The sequence below is a fragment of the Macaca fascicularis genome, chromosome 6 (genome assembly GCF_037993035.2).
Source record: "Macaca fascicularis isolate 582-1 chromosome 6, T2T-MFA8v1.1".
Lineage (NCBI taxonomy): Eukaryota > Metazoa > Chordata > Mammalia > Primates > Cercopithecidae > Macaca > Macaca fascicularis.
In genome coordinates this window covers 36,014,849-36,039,820 of record NC_088380.1, presented here as the reverse complement: position 1 = coordinate 36,039,820, position 24,972 = coordinate 36,014,849, and the positions used below count along the sequence as shown (strand labels likewise).

At 37.1% G+C, this 24,972-nt stretch overlaps 1 protein-coding gene across 1 annotated transcript in view; it reads right to left on the bottom strand.

Moving 5' to 3' along the window:
* Positions 1-24,972, bottom strand: part of SPEF2 (sperm flagellar 2) — a 189,746-nt gene that overhangs the window by 35,360 nt on the left and 129,414 nt on the right. The window contains exons 24-29 of the mRNA XM_005556713.5: positions 24,087-24,224; positions 18,211-18,362; positions 14,197-14,377; positions 6,197-6,344; positions 3,934-4,062; positions 1,550-1,688 (exon numbers count right to left, since the gene is read on the bottom strand). Coding sequence (XP_005556770.2) covers positions 1,550-1,688; positions 3,934-4,062; positions 6,197-6,344; positions 14,197-14,377; positions 18,211-18,362; positions 24,087-24,224 — 887 coding nt within the window. The remainder of the gene's footprint in view (positions 1-1,549; positions 1,689-3,933; positions 4,063-6,196; positions 6,345-14,196; positions 14,378-18,210; positions 18,363-24,086; positions 24,225-24,972) is intronic.

Sequence of the window (24,972 nt, the reverse complement as noted above, 5' to 3'; positions counted from 1 at the left end):
AGGTCACTGGATAGCTGCTGAGTTTACGTGAGTGAGGAGGGACTCCAAATGTGGATGGAGACCCAACCATAACCCTGTAGGATACTCTGTAAAAACAAGACTAATAGAATAACAGTACCTTTATTGGGAATCAGGATACTAAAACAGATGCGCGCCACCTAGTGGAAGGTTACTAGGAGTAATCTTAACAATGGAAGGAAAAAAGTGCCCGGAAAATGAAAACAGGATTTGAAGGTCAAAGGGATCTGCCAACTATTTTTTTATTTATTTGTATCACATTTCTAGGTTTTAACTTCTTGGGCTACGGTTCATGACAGCATATGTATATTCACAGAGCAAAGACATATACAATATAAATCTGAGCAATACGAGTACATTTGCTAAAACTAATATGCATTTACACTGGATGGCCACATGGATGGGAGTCATGGATCCCAAAAATGAAGACGATACACTTTCATTTGAAAATAGTAGGCAGAGAACAGAACTGAATATTACTGCTGTGTGATGCTGATGAGTAACTGACTTGGTTATCCAGTAGCAAAATGATTTTAAGTATTACTGCAGTAAACTTACTTACTTATGCTTGTGTTTGCATTTTTTATTCTGTTTAATGCTTGTTTGTTTGTTTTACTATGGAGCAGCAGTTCTAAACAACTAGGCTGAAGACTTTACAGAAGAACTTCACTATGAGACAAGGACCAGAGAAAACAAACCGTAACAGCTGCTTTTTACATGACAATTGTTGCTTCTAAGAATACTTGCCTTTTGAATACTCTTTGTGTAGCAACTTACAAGTTTTCAGTAAATGTTTATTGTAAACTGTAGTGCACCTTGGAATCTAGATCTAGTGTAAACTTCTGAAATAGCTGGCTGGAGTATTTGCTTGTATAGATGAAGCCAATGAGGCCCAGAGCCGTCAACCATGCTTCTAATTTGTGGACAAGATGGAGCTCCTGGTCTGGACAATCATGACTCATTCTGCTGAGCTACCTTTTTGTACCTTTTAGGGGTGAACTAACAGGATGGGAGTCATTGCCCCTCAGTAGCAATGGAAGTCTGGGAAGTCTTCGGAACTCAACAGAAAAGTAAAACTTGGGGTTGGTCTTAAAAGAGAATAAGTCTAGTTGGTAAAACATTCCAGTGAATGACTTTTTAATCTCCCCTTAATTGGCTCTGACTAATAATAAATCTACCATTAGAAAAGTATGGAGCATTATTTTACTTCTGAAAACTATTTTTAAATTAACTATAATCTTACCTTGTAAAATAAGGTTCGTATTGATCAGTATGACAGCTAAACTTATAAATACTGTGCAAAGTTAAATATAGCAATAGAACCCTCTGATGCATGATTTACTGTTAGAAAAGAGTTAATACAAACATAATAGTAAAGCTCATGTTGTCTGTTTATACACGTGATTTCCTAAAATGTCAAAATTTATATTTGTAATTGTAATTTAAATTTGTAAATACCTTAAAAATCTTCATCAATTTTGGTACTTAGAATACACAAAACATATTTTCAGAAAGTCATGTGGTACTTTACCTGGCCATTTCATTCAAATATCTCTCACCAAGCCATTTTTCCATGAGTTTATATACATCAACCACCTTTGTTACTAAATCTTCAAGAAGAGCCAATGCTTTTGTCTTTATCAGTTCAAGTCGAAACTGTGTGGCTGTTTCTATTTGCAAAGAGAAATAAGAATGTTTTAACATATTGCAGTGCACTCATTTAGTAATGAACAGATTCACTTTGAAACCACTCATGCTTCAATTTTTGAAGCTTTAGGTGCACATTTAACATACCAGAATAGGTAAGATAATATCCATCTCACTGAGAAGTAAAATGTAGTATGTGGTAGAGTCATTTGAGAAATTATCTGAACCAAAACTATAATTGAGCTTTTTATCTATTGCACTTTATAGCAGTCTACTCGTTGACAAACGAAATGTGAGAACACACATAGGTAATTTCTGAATTTTGAAAAGGGAGTGGGGGACAAAGTCTCTTGCTTATCTCCCTACTTTAGAACCTGGAGTGGCATTGCCATTGTATTTCTCAGTGCCACTAAAAGCAGGGCAAACTCCATGTGCTCCCGGGCCCATTACTGATCCTAGCACATAATTTGTTTGGTGGATTTTATCTCCAAAATTTTTCCAGTTTCTCTTTTTGGCTTTTTCCATTGTCACTGCCTAGTTTGGGTGCTGATTATCTCTCACTTAAACTGTTGCAATAGCCTCAATCCTACTTTTCCTAACTTTCTTCCCCCCCACCTCAAATCCAAATCCACCTCCACACTATCCAGAGTAATTTGTCTCACCTGCAGATGTGATCATAATCACTTTTCTGCTCACAATTTTTCACTAGCTCCCAGCTACCACCAGGGAAGAATCGAACATTCTTGGCAGGGCCTAAATAACCCTCCATGGTCTAGCCTCTCCATCTCCCAAGTCGCTCCTTTCCAGAACATGACTCATGCTCCTAAGCTACTCACAGGCTAATATCCCTCTTAGCCCTCTCTCTGCCATGGCATGCAATACTTCTCTTCATCCTCAAGCCAGTTTTTCCCCTGGAAAAACTTCTCCATAGTCTTCCACTTCAGCTCAAGAATTAGTTCCTCGGGTAAGTCAGGAACTCCCCTCATGTCCCCTTTGCCCCATATGCCCACCACCAATATCACATTTTTTTTTTTTTTTTTGAGACAGGATCTCACTATGTTGCCCAGGCTGGATTCAAACACAATCGATCCTTCACCTCAATCTCTTCAGTAGCTGTGACTACAGGCCCAGCTGTCAACAGGTCAACATGCAACAGTGATTGCATTTCTCTTCCTTGAGACTGAGTTTTATTTTTTGTTTATGTTCGTACATACAAGTATGTGTCTCCAGCAACTGTCACAGGACTTGGTACAGACTGGAAAGTCACTAATCATTTGTTATATGAATAAATGAATTTTGCTACACTAAGGATCATGTATGGAATGAACTGAAAGATGAAGTATACTGAAAACCACTGAAATCAGATGCAGGGCAGGCAATAGGGGAGATGCATCTGTCCTGGACTTGCCTGATGCCACAATCTCCCTGTGTTCAACTGACTTCAGATTTTATTGTTGGAGTTATAGAAGTTGGTGGTAGTAAGATGGGGAAGACAGGGGAGAGAAAACAAGAGAAACAAGGGATGAAAAGCATCCTTAGTAGTTAATAGTCACTGAGTAGTTATAGGTCTCTTGGCATGCCACATTTTTGTGGTTTTGTCATCTTGTATATTGACCATGTTTTTTCCCCTTAGGATAGGTTTGCTCAGTTTCCTGATCTTTTCAGATTTCATTTAGAATTGCATTACAAGACAATTAGGAGAGCCATAAGGAAAATGTTTTGTGGAGTCATTGCTCTTATAGAGAAGAACACCCCTGAACATAACAGATATATGACTGGCTCTTCTATGGCCTTTGTTCCCAAGAACTCACTTTCAGGGCCTGTTAGCCTTTAGTTAGAATTTATTTTCCTAATGAGGGACCTAAATTATTCTTACTGTAATATAAAACCACTTACTTTAGGTAGTCCCTACCTAAACCTATAAAATCATACCAACTTTCAACATTTTCTTTTGTTTCTGTTTTATGAGATCTTAATTACTGCTATTGCTTTTTCCAACCCATTCCCAAATTCTTTTTGATCCTTTTTGAGATACTGCCATCAGTTAAGACTGATTAGGTGATGTCAAAACATCTGACTTATGCAACACTCAAATCTAGTCCTTGTGTGGTCAAACAAAATCAGTCAACTGAATATTGTACTTTTCAACCTCTTTGCTGTATGTTCTTATAGACATAGTCTGAGGCAGTTGATGAGTCAGTTGTGGGCTGTTTGGCTACTGGTCTCCTTTCTACTGAACAGCATCATCTTAGTCGTTTCAATTGCTACCTTCAAATTGCAAGGCAGCAAGGTGTTCTTCTTTTATTTTGAGCCTCAGCTCATTTTTCCTTTCGATTTCAGCAATTTCCTCTGTTGTTACTATGACAGGAGTTGCTTCTGCAATAGGTGGTGATTTACCTGAAAGGGCAATGAAACATGCTGAGTAAACTAACGAAATACAAAGGTATGCACATAGTATTTGCACAGAATGAGCACAAAGCAAAATTTGTTAAGCTATAAACCTCTAGTGATTTGGAAACAATGAAACCTTGGTCCTCCCAGTGTGTGTGATGAAATACTGAATTTTTCCTTGAGAATTCTCTGTATGGTTCCTGGGCTGGACTCATATAAAAACACCCCATTTGTGTAGTATAATTAAAAAATAAGGTATGTAGCAAGTGCAGAGATGGTTACAGTTTCCAAATATAGTGAAATCCAGAGTTTGGGGACAGAAATTAGCAAATCCCAACATAGTGCTGACCCCATTAGACACCTGCAGAATTACCACTCCATAAAGGATAACTTCCGTTAGCAAAATATTTCCTAGATCTTCACCAAAAAAAGAAGATACGAGAATAACCTCAAGAAGATGTGAGTGAAATGTGGGTGATGGTCAAGAATCTAGAATCTATTTAAATATCATTATTATCTTTTGAAACAGTCTTGCTCTGTCACCCAGGCTGGAGTGCAGTGGCATGCTCATGGTTCACTGCAGCCTCGACCTCCTAAGCTCAGGCAATCTTTCCACCTCAGCCTCCCTAGTAGCTGGGACTACAGAAGTGTGCCACCACACCCAACTATTTTATTGTATTTTTTTGTAAAGACAGAGTTTTGTCATGTTGCTCAGGCTGATCTCAAACTCCTGGGCTCAAGCAATCCACCTGCCTTGGCCTCCCAAAGTGCAGGATTACAGGTGTGAGGCACTGCTCCTGGCTAATTTAATTATATTTTAATTACAACTTAACTATAAGTACATCAGTGATTATATAAGATAATTAGAAAATGTAAATTTGTCAGTACTTAACAAAGGATTTACCCATGGGCTATGGCAATATGATTCTAGTTGCAGGGTTTATTTACATAGCTCTATTTTCAGTTCAACTAATCTTTCTTTTAGGGTCTGACCTCGAAGGGTTCAAGTCTTGTAAAGAAGACATACTGTAAACAAAGAAATTGTAATATGTTGCAATAATAGATGTATATGTAAGTTACAGATGAAGGAGAGATTAATCTCTCTAGATTTCTGTTTTATCATCTGTAAAATTAAGGGATCAGACCCCAACAGTTATTCCATTAAAGTTAACAGAAGCACTTCCCTTATTCCTGCCACTTGAGATGGACTTAAGCGGTGTGTTCTTTATCAAGGTAATACCCTTCCCTTTCCTTCAAGTGCCACTGACCCACTCCTTCCTCCATCCTCAGTGCTTTTATTTAACTCCCATTCCTGGCTGCTTGAATGTTCTCCATCTAAGAAGCGTCTTATACATCCTAAGACGGAGTGGGGAGACCTTGTTCTCAAGGTACTTGTACCTCCCCTATCAAAGAACAATAGTCACATGTCTTTACTGCAAGACTACAGCTGGGTTAGGGCAGGGACTGTGGTTGTGATTTTTGGTTTTATTTTTAATTTACTATTGTGTTCTTGGCATCCATCTAGAGCATTTCACATAGCAGGTGTATAATAAACATATCATGGGCAATCTATGAGTGGAGTGAGTTCTGTTCATTTGCTTCCTAGGATTCCACTTCAGAGTGGGAGGATAATGTTGATGCCAAAGCTATTCATTCCTAAGGTTAATTAGGGATCTCTTTCAAGATGTCTTTTCTCAACTCTGTTTTTCCTCATGCTACTGAGGCAGAGATTTAGGCAGGAGGCCTCCCGGAGAAAAGGACTTGCCCCTGAAACACACACACAGCTTTTAAAAACATAGCTTTTAAACTTCTCTTTGTTACTGCAGTGTTAGCCCTTCTGCACAGACTTTTCAGATGACATAGTACCATCCTGGAAGTTCTTTTAACATTTCGAAACTGTCTTTGAGGTTTATTTTACCCTTGGTACATCTGACTATTTGGTTAAACAAGTTAGGTGGGCTTGGTATGCAATATGATTTGCCACTAACATCACAAATCATAGAAGCCTGGGTCTCTAGTTTAAACCTAATGAGTAGCATTTTAGTGGCTTAGAAGCTAATAACGTGTCTAGTTAAATGCTTGTTTTCTACCAAGGAGAGGTTTAGGCATCCAGAGTTCTGAGTGCTAAAAGCATAAATACCTTTGGGTTTTTTGTCTTCCTGTTTTTTCTTGGGTGGCTCCTTTTTGACTTTTTTATTTGCACCCATCTGAGGAGATTTTTCTTTGGGGTCTGCTGGCTGGTTTTCTTTTTCTTCTTCCATGAGCCTCTGATGAATTTCAGCAGCCACCTGGTTGCATAACAGCAACATTTCAGTTAATGTAGCATTTATAAAATATGGTAACCATTTGGATGTAGGCACAAATTCTGCTGAAACCTTAATCCACTGTAAACAATTGAGCCCATGTACTCGAACTTTACAAAATACACCCCACCATGTTTTACTGAAGTGGGAACCTGGCCCTGTCCCAAGATGCGGCTTCCCTGCCACCATCTGTGTGGAGGCTGCTCACTTTCTCAAGCCCCACCTGCAAATCATCCTTATGTTTCCTCACTGCCACCTCCAGAGTGTCACAACTCCATGGTTATGCAAAAAGTCCTTTCTTTTAAATCTCAAACACACATTTGTACTTGTCAGTTCCTTTAATCTCTCGACTTCCAATTCGGGGTATTTCCCTGTATCATTGTTTCTTAACCTTTTTTGATAACTGATCCCCTACAGAGTTTGTTTTTTTTTTACATTTTTTTCTTTTATTTGCATTCATAAAATTTTAATACTGCAGAAGCCTATTTGCTTATGTTCTGGGTGTATATTTGTGGTATCAACCTACATATATTCATCACCCTCGGCAACAACCAATTTTTGGGACTGCATGCCCTGTGTTAATTGGGTCATGGATAGTTGAATCCTGGGCTTCTATTTTACTTAAGCACTAAATATCACCCCCAAAAGACTCAGTATTTGTGAGGTTGACCCATTCCACAGGCTAACCCCAAGGTTCTTAGCTTCCTCCGCTGGGCTGACTTTCAGCTTCTCTCCATTCCACCAAGCGCCTCCTTTCATTCTCACAAGTGTCCTGGCTTGAGATTAGTTGTTCTGTCACCTCATTCTAAGTATTGAATGGAGAAGCTCTGTCCTTGCCCACCCATGGGGTCAGGAACCGCAGGTATCCCTCCACCCCTCCTCTGTGGCTGGCTCTGCACTTCAGGCAGAAGAAAAACCTTGTCTCATGACAACACAGATGAACCTGGAGGACATTATGCTAAGCAAAATAAGCCAGGCACAGAAAGGCAAATACTGCGTGATCTCACTTATTTGTAGAGTCTTAAAAAGTCAAAGCATAGAAGTAGAAAGTAGAAGAGTGGTTACCAGGGACTGGGATGGGTGAGTCGGTGGAACAGGGAAAGCGGAGATGTTGGTCAAAGGTACTAAGTTTCAGTTAGATAAAAGGAATAAGCTCTGGTTATGTATTGCCCAGCACGGTGACTATAGTTAATAATAATGTATTGTATTTTTCAAAATTGCTAAAAGAGTAAAATTTCAATGTTCTAACCACAAAAATAATAAGTGAGGTAATAGATATGGTAATTAGCTTGATTCAAGCATCCCACAATGTATACAGACATCAAAACTTCACACTGTACTTTACAAATATATGCAATTGTTATTTGTAAATTAAGATTATATATATGTACACTCTTGTCTTGAGGCTTGTGTCACTGGGGTTGTAATTGTAGTTAGAAATACTGGACATTTGGCAATAAGTTCAACTGCCCCGGGAGGTGAAGGTTGTTTATGAGTGTTGCCCCAAGAAATGAGAACCCAGGAAAGAATCCCAAAGGTAGAAACAACACACACGCGCACACACACACACACGTACACACACACACGCGCACACACACACATTGTGGAGGCCGTAGCAACATAGGGTTTAAAACTCTAAAATCTCAATTAAAAAAGCAATTGGTGAAAAAATGGGGGCTATTGAGGGCTTATTTAATTATTTATAATTCCTGGGGAGAATGGGGTGAGGGGATGAGAGGACAAAGAGAAAGATTAATGGAGGTGAATAGAAAAATAAATAAGGCATAATCTCTACCCTCAAAGACTGTTGCAGTTTTGTGGGTGAGATAGACTAGCCAGTTTCTGCCTTCTCCAAAATTCTGCCACACTTCATACCCCATGGCAGCATGTAACTGTTCCCAAGTGTTCTATGAGTGTTAAATCTTGCCCCACCCTCCAAAGGCGCCTCATGCTTCCCAGAACTAAGCCAGTCCTACTTCTTTGTATTCTTCATAGCTTTGAGTATATGTGCTGTGCTCAAAGGGGATGCCCAGTAGATCCTTAATAATCAATGGACTTTCTTTCAAAAGAATCATATTCCACAGAATGCACCCTCAACTTCTTCAATATCAACAGAATCTTGGAGGAATACAGAAAGGTTTCAGAGAGCAAGCAGATTTCTTTGTGTGTGTGTGTGTGTTTCTGTTTTGGTCTTTTTCTTTCTTTCTGCCTTTGCTTTTTCCTTTTTTTTTTTTTTAAAAACCAGATGCCCTTTTGACAAAAATGAGTACCAGATACTGTACTTGCAAGTTCTTAGTAAAGCGGAAAGCAGACTTGCTAAAATTCCTCCCCTAAATTGCACGCAATTAAATTTTTAATCGGTTCCTGCAAAGCACTGTAAGTTAGCAATTTTCTTCAAAATTGGATTTTTCTCCTTTGTAAACAACTTTGTGATGATGATAATTATCATAATTACCTGCATAATTATGCATCATAATTGTCTGAATTTTTCTGGTCCACTTTCCTCAAAGACCTCTGGGTTGCTATCAAAAATTAACATAAGTCACAGTTCATTCAGCAATCTAGCTTATAACACTGGAGAGAACTTTAGACATAATGCCTTGACATTGTGGGCGTTAAAAACATGATTTGTTTCTTTGAAATCACTGCATATCTGCTAATTAGAAGAAAGTTTTGCCAAAAATTAACACAGTCTACTAAATGGATAGCTCCTGGTAAAACTGCTGTGTAGAAAAAAGCCTATGTTAAAGTGCTCTCATTTTTAGTCGCACTAATCTCAGCTGGTGCTGTTTGCCCCACAACAGTTTAGTGAGTCACACCTGTTTCATTTGAAATTCCAAGTTCCCTTAAGATTGTGTGACATCAAAGTCAAGCAGGATTCAAATATAATTGTTAGTAATATTAATCACTAAGCAGTCCATTTTCCTATGCTTTCTATAAGATTTTTAAAAGTCCACAAGGAAAAGGGTACAATTTTGAATACATTTCTTAACATAATAATAAGTTAAAATGTACAGTTTCTAAAACACTTTACATACAGTATTTCGTTGGATTTTTTTCAGCCATTCAATAAAGGAAAGATAGACTATCTCCAATATTACAGACACACCACTAAAGAATTAGAGAAGTTAAGTGATTTCCCTAAAATTGTATCAGCTTAATCAAGAGGCATAGCCAATGTTTTTTGTGCTATATGACCCTCCCTTTCTAAGAATATACTATTTTTAAATGTCATTTTCCCAGGTAATTTTAATGAGATTCATAAGACTTGTAGATTATGTCTATGCTGCTCATTTAACAATAAGAATAACTCATTTTTTTCTAGAGCTTCTACGTCTGGTTTCCCACTTTCTGGTGCTTGGTACTTGTTGTGGTCTCTGCTATGATCATTATTGTCACTAACGTCATCGCTAATATTGACATCAGCATCATCAGCATAGCAGCAGCAGCACCTCAAGACTATATTGAGGGCTTATTATTATATTATGTTTGATGTGGGCATTATACTAAGTCCAAGGTATACAAAAAGTTTTAGAATCTAGTTAAGTATTCAGACTAAAACTAACAAGATACAAATTACAAAACAACAACAAAAACCTAGATACTAAGAGCCAAATGAATGGGAAAGACAATAACTGCTACGAGAATAGAAAGCACACAATCACAGATGCCTAGGACTTCTGGAAAGAGACAATTAACTGGTCAGGAATCAAGGTAGAAACTAACGCTGAAGACCAAAAGAAGGTCAAGGGTGTGAGATTCTATGATGGCAAGTGGAGATCATCACACTAACCCATTCTTAGGTCAATAATGAAAAACCATTTTAGTATCCTTATACGCATCATATCCCATTTTTTAAAAATCTAATACTTATTTTCTTTCATCTAGTTCATTTTGCCCATTTAAATTTAATGTAGTCATAGATATATTTGGGCTATAAATCTACCATCTTCTCTGTACTTTCTATTTGTATTGCTTGTCCTGAATATTTTTTCTGCCCTCTTTTCTTTGCTTCTTTTGGATTAAATATTTTAAATTTCATCTTTCCCCCACGTTAGCTTGGAAACAGCACACACTAAATCACTTAGTGGCTACCCTAGGAATAACACCATGAATTATTGACTAAATAATACACTTTGTGAAGCCACTAATTCATGGTGTAATTCCTACGGTAACTGCTAAGAGACTAGTAACAGAATACATGATGACCAAACTTACAGAGGGGAATAAAAGCAGAAAAGACACAGAGAAGATGAAAATGAAAGGATGAAAAGATATGACATATAAACAATATCTAAAAGTATAATTTACAAAACAAAGGCACTATATATACAGAAGATTACCTCATAATAACAAAAGGTTCAATTCACCAGAAAGATTTAACAATTTAACATCTATATTTTCCCAATTTCATTCTCAAATATACATAAAGCAAATTGACCAAATTACAGATGATCTTATTAAAACTCTCTTGATAATTCAAAGGAGAAAACAAATGAGAAAAGTAAGATTTGAACAATGATATATAATCTATATGTAAAAATACATAATAAAATAATATATCAAAATATTTATATATAAACAATAAGTTACAATATGTATACCAAACACTTAAATGAATATATTTCAAGTACACACATAACGTTTCAAAAAATGACCATAAGGCAACTTCAAAAATTTTTATAAGAATATGTTCCACAAATAAAATGTAATCAAGCCAGAAAACAACATATTATTTTGAAAATTAAAAATATATTTCTAAAATGCTTTGAATTCGATGATAAAAGTAACATATTAGAAGCTTTGAGATGAAGCTAAAGTGGTCATAGAGGAAACTTTAGAGTAGCAAATGTGTATATTAGAAAAAAAGACTGGATACTAATAAACTGTGATCTATCTCAAATCCCTAGGGAAAGAATGGAAAAGTAAACCCAAAGAAAATAGCAAGAGAAAAAAATGATGTTAAGAAAAGAAAAAACACACACAGTAAAATAAATGAATGAAGTTAAAAGTCAGTTATTGGAAAGCCTGGTATAATTGATAAACATCTGGCTAGGCTGATTAAAAAAAAGAAGAAAAGCACAAATAATAAACATCAGAAGTGACAAAGTGAACATCATATAGACACTGCAAATATTAACACAAACGTAGGCCACTTTAAATAACTTCATACACATAAATTTAAACATTTAGAAATAGAAAAATTCTTAGCAAAATAATATTTACCAAAATCAACTCAAGTTTTTTCTAAGAAGAAACAAAACCAGAAAGCATTGCATAATCTATTAAAGATAATGAATTCCTGGGTGGGAGGAGGGCAACAAAAACTCCTGCTACAAACTCCTATGAAACTTTAGTTCTAGATGGCCTCTTAGTGAATGTTACCAAGCATTTCAAGAAGAAATAATCCTAACTTCGATAAAATTTTCCAAAGTATAAGAGGAAACATATCCAGGCTTGATTTATGAAGCTAGTATTATCTGGATGCTCCAAGCCATCAAAGATAGCATGAGAAAGGAAAATTACAGAACTCTCTCACTTTCACTGTCTTACTCAAAGACTAAAATTCTAAACAAAGTATTAACAAAACAAATCCACCCATATGTAAGAAACATGATGTCTCATTAAAATGTTGGACTTATTCTAGGAATGTGATATAAGTTTAACATTAGAAAATTGGTCAGTGTGATTTTTCACATTAACAGAAAATGTAGAAAAAAGTATATAATAGAGGCAGAAAAAGCATTTGAAAATACAATTCATGAAAAAACCTCTCAGAGTAAACAGGGTATGAAAAGGAATGCTCATAATCTGATAAATACTGCCCTAAAAATCAGCAGCCAACATTTTTGTGAATCTTGATGAGCTGATTTGAAAATTAATATGGAAAGGCAAAAAGTTATGAAAATCCAAAATGTTCTTGGCAGATGACAAGATGGGAAGATTTGCTCATCCAGGTAACAAATAAATGGTATGATATCAGTGTGGTGTTGGCATAAGGATAGACAATTGGAGCAATGCAACAGACTTACACATAAGTGGTCATCTAATGTATAACAAAGATGATAGTTCAGTGAAACGGTGAAAGGGTTTAGCACTACCTATGAAAACTGAGGTATTATGTATAGTATTGTCTACTAACTTTGAAGATAGCACATATTGCTAGATGTATATCCAACAGTTATCTATGCCCATGGGTACCAGTAGACATGGTCAAACATTCATAGTATCCATACCAACACCAAATTGAAAACTCAAAGGTATATCAAAAGCACACTGGTTAAATAAATTGTGATACATTAATGTAATGAAACACAATACAGCAACAAAAAATGAACAATATAAGATGAATCTCACAAAGAAACTTGAGCAAAAAAAGACACAGAAAAGACAAAAGATATGAGTCCATTTATCTAAAGCTCAAAAGCAAGGAAAGCTACACATCAGTGTTTAGAGCTATAGACTTTGGTAATAAAACTTTCAAGAACATCAAGGAAATGATTCCTAAAAAGGCAATACGGTGGTCCCCTTTAGAGAATATGAAGTGCGTTAGGAATGGGAAGAAGCAAAGTATGACTAGGTAGCTGCACCCTTTATTCTATTTCTCCCCAGGTAGTGGTGCCATGAGTATTTACTTTAGCTGGGTTCATTAAGTCATGCAAAACAATGAGAGGAGTTATCATTGCTTCTGAGAGGGAAAAAAGAACAAAAGAAAGAGAGGGAGGAAGAAAGGAAACACTGAGTCTGCTTGCATGAGAAGGTCAGAGAAAAAGAAGCCTGAAGGCAGAGAGGCCAAGAAGGGACTTGGAAAGTGCCCAGTAGGAAATTTTGTTTGCTGTGAGATCTGCGATGCAAGGCCCTCTTCTGCCTCTTTCACAAAGTCTTTTGGAAAGTTGATGCTGCTTTCTGTTTGAATGAGATATTTCATGGAAACTCAAAGAAGGCTTGGCATGTTGTGAAAAGAGAAGACATCTTGGTATACCCAGGACCCGGTAGATGAGGGAATAGCAATTGATCATCTGAGTTAAACTCCGTGTGTATCTTCTTCATGGTGTGGACCTTCTGCTTGGATTAAAGTTACGTGTATGCCTCCCCTTTCCCTTTTGATTTGGGTAGAAATGATATAAGCTTTGAAGTCATATAGACCTAGGTTCAAATTTCATTTTGATATTTACCTGCTAGGAGAATTTGGACAAGTTTCTTAGCCTTTCTGAACCTTAATTCCCCACCGTAAATTGGATAATAACAATACTTACCCCACAGGTGACTTAGGAAAAATGCCTAGCAGAGGGGTTGCCAGCTAGAGCCCTATAGGCCAGATGTGTGATTTGCTTGGCTCTGCAGAATATTTTTAAAAAATTTTTCTTTCATTTCTTACATGTTAAAATTAGTAGTTTTACATAAAAATCTGAATGCTTGGTTTTTCTTGGAAAATTGGAAAATCTGACCATGCCAGACCTCATTTTTAAATGGCAATTGCATGTGCCCCTGCAAGCAGGGGTGTGACTTCCGCTTGGTCCCAGACCCATTCCGTCTTGATTTTCTTACACTTGATCCGCCTCATTAACATTTCCTGAATGCCTTTAGGCCCTGCACTTGGAACCGGAGTCCAGCACAGAAAATAACCTAAGTGTTTGTTCATTTGTTTCATGATCTCAAAAATTTATTGACCAAATCACATTTCTCTATTTCTTTCAGAAAAAAAAAAATGTTTTGAAGGTACAACTTTCTACAGTGCTTGAGAACATTGTGTAAATTTTCTACTTATAGCATATTACCAACCTTGGTATTCAAAGAATGTGTATTACTAACAGGAAATACAATGAACATTGCTTACCATGTGAGATACTGCTAAAGAAGCCTGTTGCCAGGTGTCCATGACCAACTTTTCATCAGCCTCAAAGTTGGACTCAACGTTTTCTAGGGAGTTATCCATCTTGCCCTTCAGTATTGATTTTGTTTTTGGTTTGGGCGTAACTGTTTCCAGAGAAATGGATATTCGAGGAAATAGAGGAATTCTTTGAGAAACAAACAAGCAAAAGGGATATAAAAATTTTGCTTAACAGAATTCTGTTTTTGTGACCATGTTACTTTGTAAATTTTACTCTCTTGGTTTAATTTCAATTTTCAAAGTTTTCCTGGAAGAATTATTTTAATGGAGAAAAGATTACAAAAGACTGCATTCAAGTTTTTGTGGTCTAGAACGTCTTGTTAATAACAAGAGACTCAAAGCAAACAACAACAAAAAACATAACTTTGAGACTTAATTCTCAGTAATTATAAAGCAGAGGATTAGACAATGGCCATTATAAAAAAAATGTGACTTTGTAATTTGTTCCAGAGCATACACTTCCCATGAAGGATAAATTAAAAAGTCAGTCATGAAAAAGCAAACCAAACAAAACTGGGCATCACTTTTCCAAGGTGACAAGTATCATTTGGCATCCCGGAGGGCACAACTGAAGGTAGGACATGACTGTCCATGGCCATATCACATTGAACACACCTGATCTCCTCTGACAGTAGCACATGACTAATAGTCATGTGAGGTCTGAAAGGGGCTACTGCACAGAGGCAGCTAAGTTTTGATGGTAGGTGGGGTAGCCTGCAGCACCATCCCCACAAAGGTTTTTTCTTTGTTTTATAAAGTGCTGTGGGGACACAAAGTTAAGCTCTCCCTCCCTCTTCCCTTATTGCTGCTCCTGTGAAGAAATTTTTGAGCTGCCTCTGGGAATATCTTATCCCAGAAGGATCCCAGGATCTCAAAGGTTAACAGAAGCAGGGAAAGATCTACAAGGTAGAATGCTTATTGTGACTGAGATCTCCCTTTAGTAATAGAAAGAGCAAAGGGCTATCAGCTTGGGGAAGAAATGAGAAGAGAACAGCTCCAAGGATGCCTTTGTTGAAACTAGAGGAAGAGAGTCAGAATCAGTAATCTAGGAACAAGCATTTGGTTTTGTAGACTCAAGTTGCTGGAGAACAGAGCAGTGATTCAGAAAAATGAATCACTGGTACAGCATCACAGTCACAGTCTACCATGCCTAAAAAGGCAGTGTATTGAGGATCTGCTACTCATCTACCCCCAAATTAAATTACATTTTAAAAATCAAATAAGGCTAAATCACTGTTACTCCAGTTTGACTGTGATTCATGTGCTCAAAAAGTTAGGGTAAGGCTTATGTGATCATCTCGAGATGTTTAATACAGTACAACATGTATTTTTCAACATCTTGCTTTGGACGACAGAACTGGTGGTATATAACTTAGAATAAGAATTTGCATTTAGAATTTATTTACTGGAAAATACTCTGATTGAGGTAGCTCTCTCACTATTAGTAGGTATAAACTTGAGCATGTCATTTGACTTTATCAAGTTCAGTTCCTCTTGGAATAATACAAATATGATAATTATTACAAGTATTCATTATCAACTAAGAGTTATTACTATCATTGTGAATAATCTTATGATACTACTACTAATATTATTACTGTATGGTTGTTGGGAGGAATAAAGCATACAAAATATATGAAAATTTTTAACATTGTTCTTGTTTTCCTTTATATATGACAGGTTGATAGGTTAATTGGTTGATATATTGATTGACTGATAGTTCCAGTAGGTACCCAAAGCTGTGATTTGAGGCTGAGATTGGTGCAGAGTTATTCACAGGAAATAAGAACTGGCTGTTCTTTTGCCAGTTTCATTCTACTACCCAACATCAACAGCTTACCCATTATGCCTAACTTGCTATCGTGTGCTGAGAACAGAATGCACTGCCACTCTAGACATAGACATTTGGCCTCTTTTGATGGTTCTCCTCTAGTGGTTTATATTGCTTTTGGATTTTTTAAAATTGTTTTTAATCTCAAAGTTCTCTTTCAGCATCTTGCTGAATATTTTCCTTCTATTTGTGTCAAAAAGAGGGGGCACGTTTTTACTCTTAGATATTCTTGTGTACACATGGGCCTGACAGGGATGTGAGGGGAGTAGATGGAAAAAGCCAGGAGAGAACAGAAATGGGCTTTGGATCACTGCATAAAATATTGTGTTCAGGCTATCTCAAATTCTTTTTGGAACAAGGGAGGGTAAAAGAAACAAATCAGGAAGATACAATAGGTAATAATCAATATTTATTGAGAGTTATTGGGACTCAGTCTCATCTTCTGATACCACGAGATGGTACTAAATGCTTTGTAGATTTTATGTTCCGTAATCTTCACAACATCCCTTCTTTACTGATAAGGAAACTGAGGGTTAAGAGAGATGGAGTGACTTGACAACAAATAAATTGTCTTAATTTATTTACATACAATGATTAACAGAACTAGGATTCAAACCAGATCTGTCTTACTTCAAAATATATTCATTATTCTGCGTTTAGTTTGTGCAACTCCTGACACCTGCATTGACTGAGCAAACTTGTAAAAATATGGTACACTGCCTTCAACATAAAATATATAGCTCACCCCCTTGGAGATTTACTTTTAACTTTCAGTGACTTTATATTATTTTTTTAAATCTGACTTTCTTTTTCCCCTCCTCATATGTGATATAATGTTTTTTGTTTATCACCTGCCTACTGATCATTTAAAAGGATTGTTTTAATTCTTCACTATATTTTATTGATTTAGTTCAAATTAAAATTCATTTAATTTTTAAGGATTTTGATTTCTATTTTTTAATTGCTTTAATTTTAAAAGCTCTCTTAATTTTTTATAGCTGGAAACCATGCCACAGGAATCACCACCACTCCTACCTCCCATTTCTAGAAGACATTTTTCTATTTGTTCAGAACTTCTCAGAGTTGGGGATCTTGCCTTTCCCTTGCCCCTACCCATTGGATGTACAAAAACAATGACTTACAGACTTTTACATTGCACAGGATTTTCTTGGCAGAAAATAAAATTTTTCTTCTATCCTACCACCAAGTTTATTTTTTTGCTGGCAGAAATCTGATGTTAGACTATTAATAGGTCTTTCAGTCACTCTCATAAGGTCATTATCACATACTACTGAGACTTTACTGTTTCTCAAGGTCTTTACCTGTAAAAGACTCAAAACACCTTTCATTTTCATTTATATAATACAATATGTACACACACACACACACACACACACACACACACACCTGCTTTGGTCCTTTCATAAAAGTGTTAGATGTTCATAATTTCTTTCTCTCTCTCTTTTTCTTTTCTTTTCTTTTTTTTTTTTTTTTTTGAGATTGGAGTCTCGCTCTGTCGCCCAGGCTGGAGTGCAGTGCCGCGATCTCGGCTCACTGCAACCTCCGCCTCCCGGGTTCACACCATTCTCAGCCTCCTGAATAGCTGGGACTACAGGTGCCTGCCACCACGCCCAGCTAATGTTTTTTGTATTTTTAGTAGAGACGGGGTTTCACCGTGTTAGCCAGGATGGTCTTGATTTCCTGACCTCGTGATCCCCTGCCTTGGCCTCCCAAAGTGCTGGGATTACAGGCGTGAGCCACCGCGCCTGGCCGAGGTTCATAATTTCTTACCAGAAACCGTTGGGGCCAAAAGTGTTTCAGAATTCAGAATTTGTGTGTTCCATATATTCCTGAATACCACCTGCAGAGTCTGTGGGATGACTCCATCATAAAACGCATTTTATCTCTGCAGCAAAATGAGTAAATATTCCCTATAAATTGGATCATGTATATTAGTAGTCTTAAGTCAATGACACAAAAACGATTAAAAAAAAGTTTGGTTATTAGAGCTTTTTTGGACCTTGGATTTGCAGATAAAGGAGTGTGATTTTTTATTAGTGGTAATTAATTTTAAATCACAAAACTTTATGTTTAAAACAATTACAGTGTGATATAATAGCCTGCCTTACCCAAGTTGGCTTTCGGAATTGTCTTTATTATCCAGCTGGACCAAAGGGATTCGAGTAAATCTCTTATTGTCCTCTATTGGGATTTTACTTTCCATTCCCCGGTAATAATCTTGAAGGAGTCTCTTCGTATCTTGGAAACGGTTCAGTTCTGCCTTTAATAGGAAATGTGAATGTTAATATCCAAGAAAGAACAAGCTGATCTGTACATATTTCCGATATAAGCCTCTGAAAGCGCTAGTTTGAAAACATTTACATTGAAAATAATTTTCTGGAAATTAAGAAGGAGCATTGGTTATAAGTCTATATCTAAGATTTTCATTAAAATTAAAGATAACTAGTGACTGCATTTTCTATATTTATGAAACATGATTCTACTTAACAAAATGACTTTTCTATGCCTCTTGACATTGTGACAGTTACAGGATATATGATGTTTCAAGTAATGCATGCTATTCACTATTTTAACATTAGCAATTCCTGTGTCCTAGATTCAATCAGCCAATAAATATAGTAGCAAACTTCTTTGCCATAGGTAGCATATGAGTTGATTTGGGAGATGCCAAAAAACACTATACACACAAATACAAAATACAAATACAAAAAGACACTAGGTTCTGGTTCACTAGAGCAACTTAACTTAGCTGTGGAGAAACGACAAAGGGCAACATAAAGTTTTTTTTTTGTTGTTGTTTCCTTTTTGAGACAGAGTCTTGCTCTATCACACAGGCTGGAATGCAGTGGTATGATCCCAGCTCATTGCAACCTCCACCTTCTGGGTTCAAGCGATTTTCCTGCCTCAGCCTCCTGAGTAGCTGGGTTTACAGGGCCCTGCCCCCACGCCCTCCTAATTTTTGTATATTTAGTCAAGACAGGGTTTTGCAATGTTGGCCAGGCTGGTTTCGAACTCCTGACCTCAGGTGATCTGTATACCTCAGCCTCCCAAAGTGCTGGGATTACATGCATGAGCCACTGCGCCCGGCAACATAGAGTCTAAAGAATAGTTCTCTTTCCACAATTTCCTCTGTTGTTCAATATGCGGAGAAGAGAGATAATTCAGTTCCTCCAGTGCTCACAGCTAAACCCTTCTGCTTGCTTTGCAAGTAAGTACCTTGTGAAAAATGGAGCAACCCAGAGGAGCTGGTGGCAAGGTGAGCATCGGTCATTCCCTTGTTGTGTCTCCCTGTCAGCAAAGGTCATTTCCTTTTGTGGTATGCATACGCTGAAGTGTGTGCATAGTGAGATTCTGCACAGTGCCAACAACACAAATGTAGAATGTGGTATTTTTCAACCTGGTCTCCCATTGGGTTTAGAACAATATGGTGTATATCTGTGCTTCTCTTTGTTAGTGCAAACATGACCTCCAGACTTTAGTCACCTGGGCTACTTAAATCAGTACCTGAGGGCCTAAATATTGACGCTCTTTACATAGATGAATTCCATGATATCTAGCTAATTACAGAAAGCATCATTTTAAAAAGAAAAACAAAATTGACCTAATGTTCAAAGCCTTATCTAAACCAAACTCAAAGATATTTATGAAGAGATCCCTACATTTATCAAACAATTATGTCACTACTTATTTTGTAAAATATCAAGAAATATACTCTTATTGCCATATTCACAGTACAGAATAAAAAAAGTCTGGTTTTTTACTGTAGTCTACAACAAAAGACAAGAACAGTTTCAATAAGTCTGTGTTTGATATAGAAAAGGTTAAGCCAAATTGCTCCTGGAAAAAGCTGTTTTCTGTACTATTCAACTTTTCTAATCAAATGACTGAAACAGGAAAAAATTAATTTGGTGAACGTGCATCTAAGTTAAAAAATAAAAGTACCATTTATGTATTGTTTCACATTACAGAACATTTTCAATAGTCTCCTTGGATTTTAAACATAAATATATATTTAAGTAGTTTTTTAAACTAGCATTTTGAAATGACAAGAAAAACTAAACCTTTTTCTCTTTCCTTGCAAAACAACAAAATTAAGTTTTAAAATATTAATGTATGAACAAATCCTACAGTTTGACAATAAGTGTTTGCACCTGTCATGCTTAGGTTTGGTAAAACAGAGGAGAATAATGAGTCTTGTAAATTATGAGAACTTGCAGAATGCCACATTTATGGTGAATTGGATCATATAGAAACCCAATTTGTACAAACTGAATATTGACAACTTTGGGGAATTAAAATAAGTGTGTTGAGGTTATAAAAATTATTAGTCATTAAATCATAGCATTGTATTATTTAGTAAATAAATTTAGAAATCAGAAAATTATTTCCTCCTTAACTTATAGAACTAAACTATTTAATAAAGATTAGGTTTAGTAGAGCTTCTTTTATACAATTGGTATTTGGGACAGTGCTGTTCTCTGTGCCTTAGGCTTACCTTACTGTAGTGATTATCTTATGCAAAATATTAATTTATTTTTAGAAGGCATAATTTAATTAACTAAATCTGAATAAGATGCCATACTATATCCAAGATTTTCATAAAGGCAGAATTAATCAAAATTCCTGTTAGATTTATGATAACTAGTAAACAATATTTTCTCTTAAGATTTTTAATTGTGACAGAATCTTAGATTTAAAAGGAATTTTAGAAATCATCTAGCATAGCATTTTCTAAAATACATTTTGTAGAAAACTTGTCCTATAGGCAGTTAATGAGTACCTTGTTGGGGAAGAAACAAAAACTTCTCAAGATCAAATAGTGTAGAAAATAGAAATAGAAAAAGGATTTCCTTCCTGTAGGGCATTTCGATATCTAAACACATCGATACACTCGTCAATCTCCCAGGGAGAGGTAGGAAGGCTAGAGTAGATAGCACTTCCCAAAGTCATTTGATCACAGAGTCCTTGTTTTGTGAAACACCTTGTAGGACTAATGTCTATGGAACCTGCTTTGGGATACATTTATCTAGCTGTCTGTTATCCAATACCACAGATTCTTGAAGGCTTTCTCTAGTGTACTTTCCACTGTTCCTCCAAAACCACGTGCAAACTTCTGCTTTTGAGCATCCTGGACAAAAAGCTCATTGCCTCCAAAGTCTGTTACTTGATGGCCTGTTCATTAGGCTCTTTCTTTAAATATTGAATTGAAACCTTCTCTTTTGTAATTTCCACCCTTGGTTTTTATAGGATCTTATTGATCAGTGCAAAATAAAGCTCTCTACAGTTCTATGCGGCAAACTTTCAACTATTTGAAAAATAAAGCAGTGGTTAGGAATACAGTAGACACTCCCTTATCCATGGGGGATAAGTTTCAAGACCCCCAATGGATGTGTGAAACCTCAGATAGTTCCAAACATTATATACACTATGATTTTTCATCTGATAACTAAATTGGCTACTAAGTGACTAACAGATGGGCAGGTAGCATCTACAGGGTGGATACTATGGACAGGGGGATGATTCACATTCTGAGCAAGACAGAATGAAACAGTGTGAAACTTCATCACACTACTCAAAATGGAGCACAATTTAAAACTTATGAATTATTTATTTTTGGAAATTTCCATGTAATATTTTCAGACTGTGGGTAACAAACTATGGAAAATAAACCCGAGGAGAAGGGGGAGCTACTGTACTGGCTTTGAAGTCAGATGGGCAAATTGTTTCACCTGTGTTTGCCTCAATTTCTTCATTTGTGAAATGAAGATAATGGAACTTGCAGTAGGCTGGGTGTGGTGGCTCACTCCTGCAATCCCAGCACTGTGGGAGGCCGAGGCGGATGGATCACCTGAGGTCAGGAGTTCGAGACCAGCCTGGCCAACACGGTGAAACCGTGTCTCTACTAAAAATACCAAAATTAGCCAGGCGTGGTAGTGGGCACCTGTAATCCCAGCTACTTGGGAGGCTGAGGCAGGAGAATCGCTTGAACCCGGGAGGCGGAGGTTGCAGTGAGGTGAGATTGTACCATTGCACTCCAACTTGGGTGCAAGAGTGAAAACTTGTTGGGAAGTTTTAATGTATTCTACATAAAAATCTTTAGAATGGTGCCTGGCATATATATAGTAAGAATTTAGTAAATGTTAGCTTTTATTTACTGCTTTTTCCTCTTTATTCCTTGTTGGTCTTAGATATTAGTTCAGTTTCTCAAGATAACAGTCCTATACCTAGGGATTATTGAAATATTGAGTCATATAACATTTCCAAAGGTGGTATGTATTGCTGTTAATCAAGAATGATTCATAAAAAGTATCTGCCTTCATTATTGGCTTTCATCTATTTCTGCCATAAGCTTTTGATACAACTGTTTATAATACTTGATTTTTGCTTGCCCAAACCAATGTCATGGGGATGCTATACAGACTGGTCTAGGCTGCTTAGGCACCTCACTTTAATCTTTGCATACAACTCATGCCATGTGGATCTGTCCTCCTGGTTGTGACCCAGTTTTGTCCTCTGCTTTGGATGACATCTTTCTAACTCCATCTTCTCTTTCCAATCCAGATTCCTAACATGGCTGCATGGGGTCTTCACTGTCCTGGTATCCTGATTTCTTGAAACCTCCTACCTGAGGGGCTGCTCCTGCCTCTCAGATTTCTGCTGATATTTCAGACCTTCTGTGGTCTGGCCTATGCCTGAGCCATGAATTGTCCCTTTGAGGACTGGAAGTATCAGCATGTATTGGTCCTTTGATGAAAAGACATTTACTGAACACCTATTATGCACTAGCTGTAGGGATTGCCAGATAAGTACTCTCATTTCCTGTAGTATCTCTTTATCTAAGTAAATCAACTAAAGACCAGAAATGTACCCTTTTCCATTCTCTATCTTCACTCCTGTTGTTTTAGGAAAAAAATACTCACGTACACACAACTTGAACGAAGACAGCCTTCATATTCTCTTCAGCTTGACCCAACTTTAGACAGGCTGCTTCCTGACTCTAGACCCCACCTCCCTTTTGTTAGAGCATTTGCTTTAAGAAAACTTGACGTTGTGAATCCTTTCACTGTTCCTTTGAGATGTAAATCTTTTCAAAAGCCTCCTACCATTTGTACAACCCAGAAAAGAATGTCTTTCTCAAGGACCTAAAAACCATCTCTTTGTAATGTAGTTAATCATCAAGGAATACAGTGCCTCTGTCTCCCGGTTCCTGTGTGAGAGTAGGAGCCTAACTTCACTGGGTGCATTGCTTCAAGTCCTAAAACTACCTCCTGTGATGAAGATTGTAGAAAGTTGACTTTTCCTTCTGATAACGTCAATTGGCAAACACAGTTGGCCTATGACCCATACCTTCTAACCTACTCAGGCTCTTAAAAACTCTCTAGCCCTTTGTCTTGGCAGAATTGGGTTTGTGCTTTCTCCCTGATTGCTGGCAATGGTGTCAGAATAAAATCAGCACCTGTCTTCTAATCTTGTCCTGTGCAATTTTTTTTTTTAACTTAATAGGCTGCAAACATAAGTTAATCAGGTTGCATTGATTATGGTCTGTTTTTCTAGTCCAGTATTGGAAAACTTTTTATTTTCAGGAATCAAATGTCTGCCTGACCTGATCTTGCCTATATTTATTGTGGTCAGGCTGCTTTCCTGGGCTTTCTTTGTCCACTTAAGGGGTCTGCTTTGAGAGTCTGGTGAGATAACTCAGTTGTAGACACTATTTCTACTGTGGCTTTCTACATATCTAGGCCACCTGGAGCAACGCTGGTGGGTAGTTGCTTGAGATGCTTTCAATTTGGGTGCATATTGGGCTGGACCAAAATGTATTATTTCAGCTAGCTTTCTTGGTGAGTTGGAGCTCATACCAGGCATAGTGCTATACCAAAATGAGCCCTGAACAGATCTCTCATATTCCCAAGAAAGTGTCATATGAGGGACTGAGGGATGAGGCTGTGAAGGGAAGTGCCTGGGTCATTGTGACCACTGCTCTTACCTGCATCAGGGAAAAGAAATGGTTCATTGTCATTCCAAGAGAGTCCTGTAACCAGTTCTCATTAATGATGTCAAGCCGCTCCTGCTCTGCCTCTTCCTTCCGTGCGTCACAAATGTCCCACAGGCGGTCTCGCAGATCCTAGACAGAAAACAGGCATCGGCATTGTCACTATGCTTTAGACTGCTGCTCAAACCACCTAGGTGCAATAAAACTAAAATCCTTTGCCTCTCTTAAAAATGTCTCTAAAGAAATTTTACACCAATTGCACTCGTGCATTGTATGTGCTCATTCAACCAATATTCATTTTGAGTCTACTCTGTCAGTCCCTCACATTTGAAGAGGACCTCACCACATCATATGTCTATGCCTACCACAAACCCACTATGTTTTACTTTATTCATGAATGGCTATGTTTTATGTGCTTTAATCCTTCCTAAAAAAAATGTGTTTGATTGAAAAAGTCATTTCAGTGAATTTTTTTGGGGGAAATGGCAATTGTTGGTGGAAAAAATATGCAGCTGTATTAAATTAGGGGCATAAATTTGTTAATTAATACCACAGGTATAACATATTGTTCACCAAAAATATATATATCACAGTTTCTTTATCCACTCATTGATTGACGGTTATTTGGGTTGGTTCCACGATTTTGCAATTGTGAATTGTGCTGCTATAAACAGCGTGGGCAAGTATCTTTTTCAAATAATGACTTCCTTTCAACTGGGTAGATACCCAATAATAGGATTGCTGGATCAAATGATAGTTCTACTTTTAGTTCTTAAAGGAATCTCCACACTGTTTTCCATAGTGTCTGTACTAGTTTACATTACCACCAGCAGCGTAGAAGTGTTCCCTGATCACCGCATCCTCGCCAACATCTACTGGT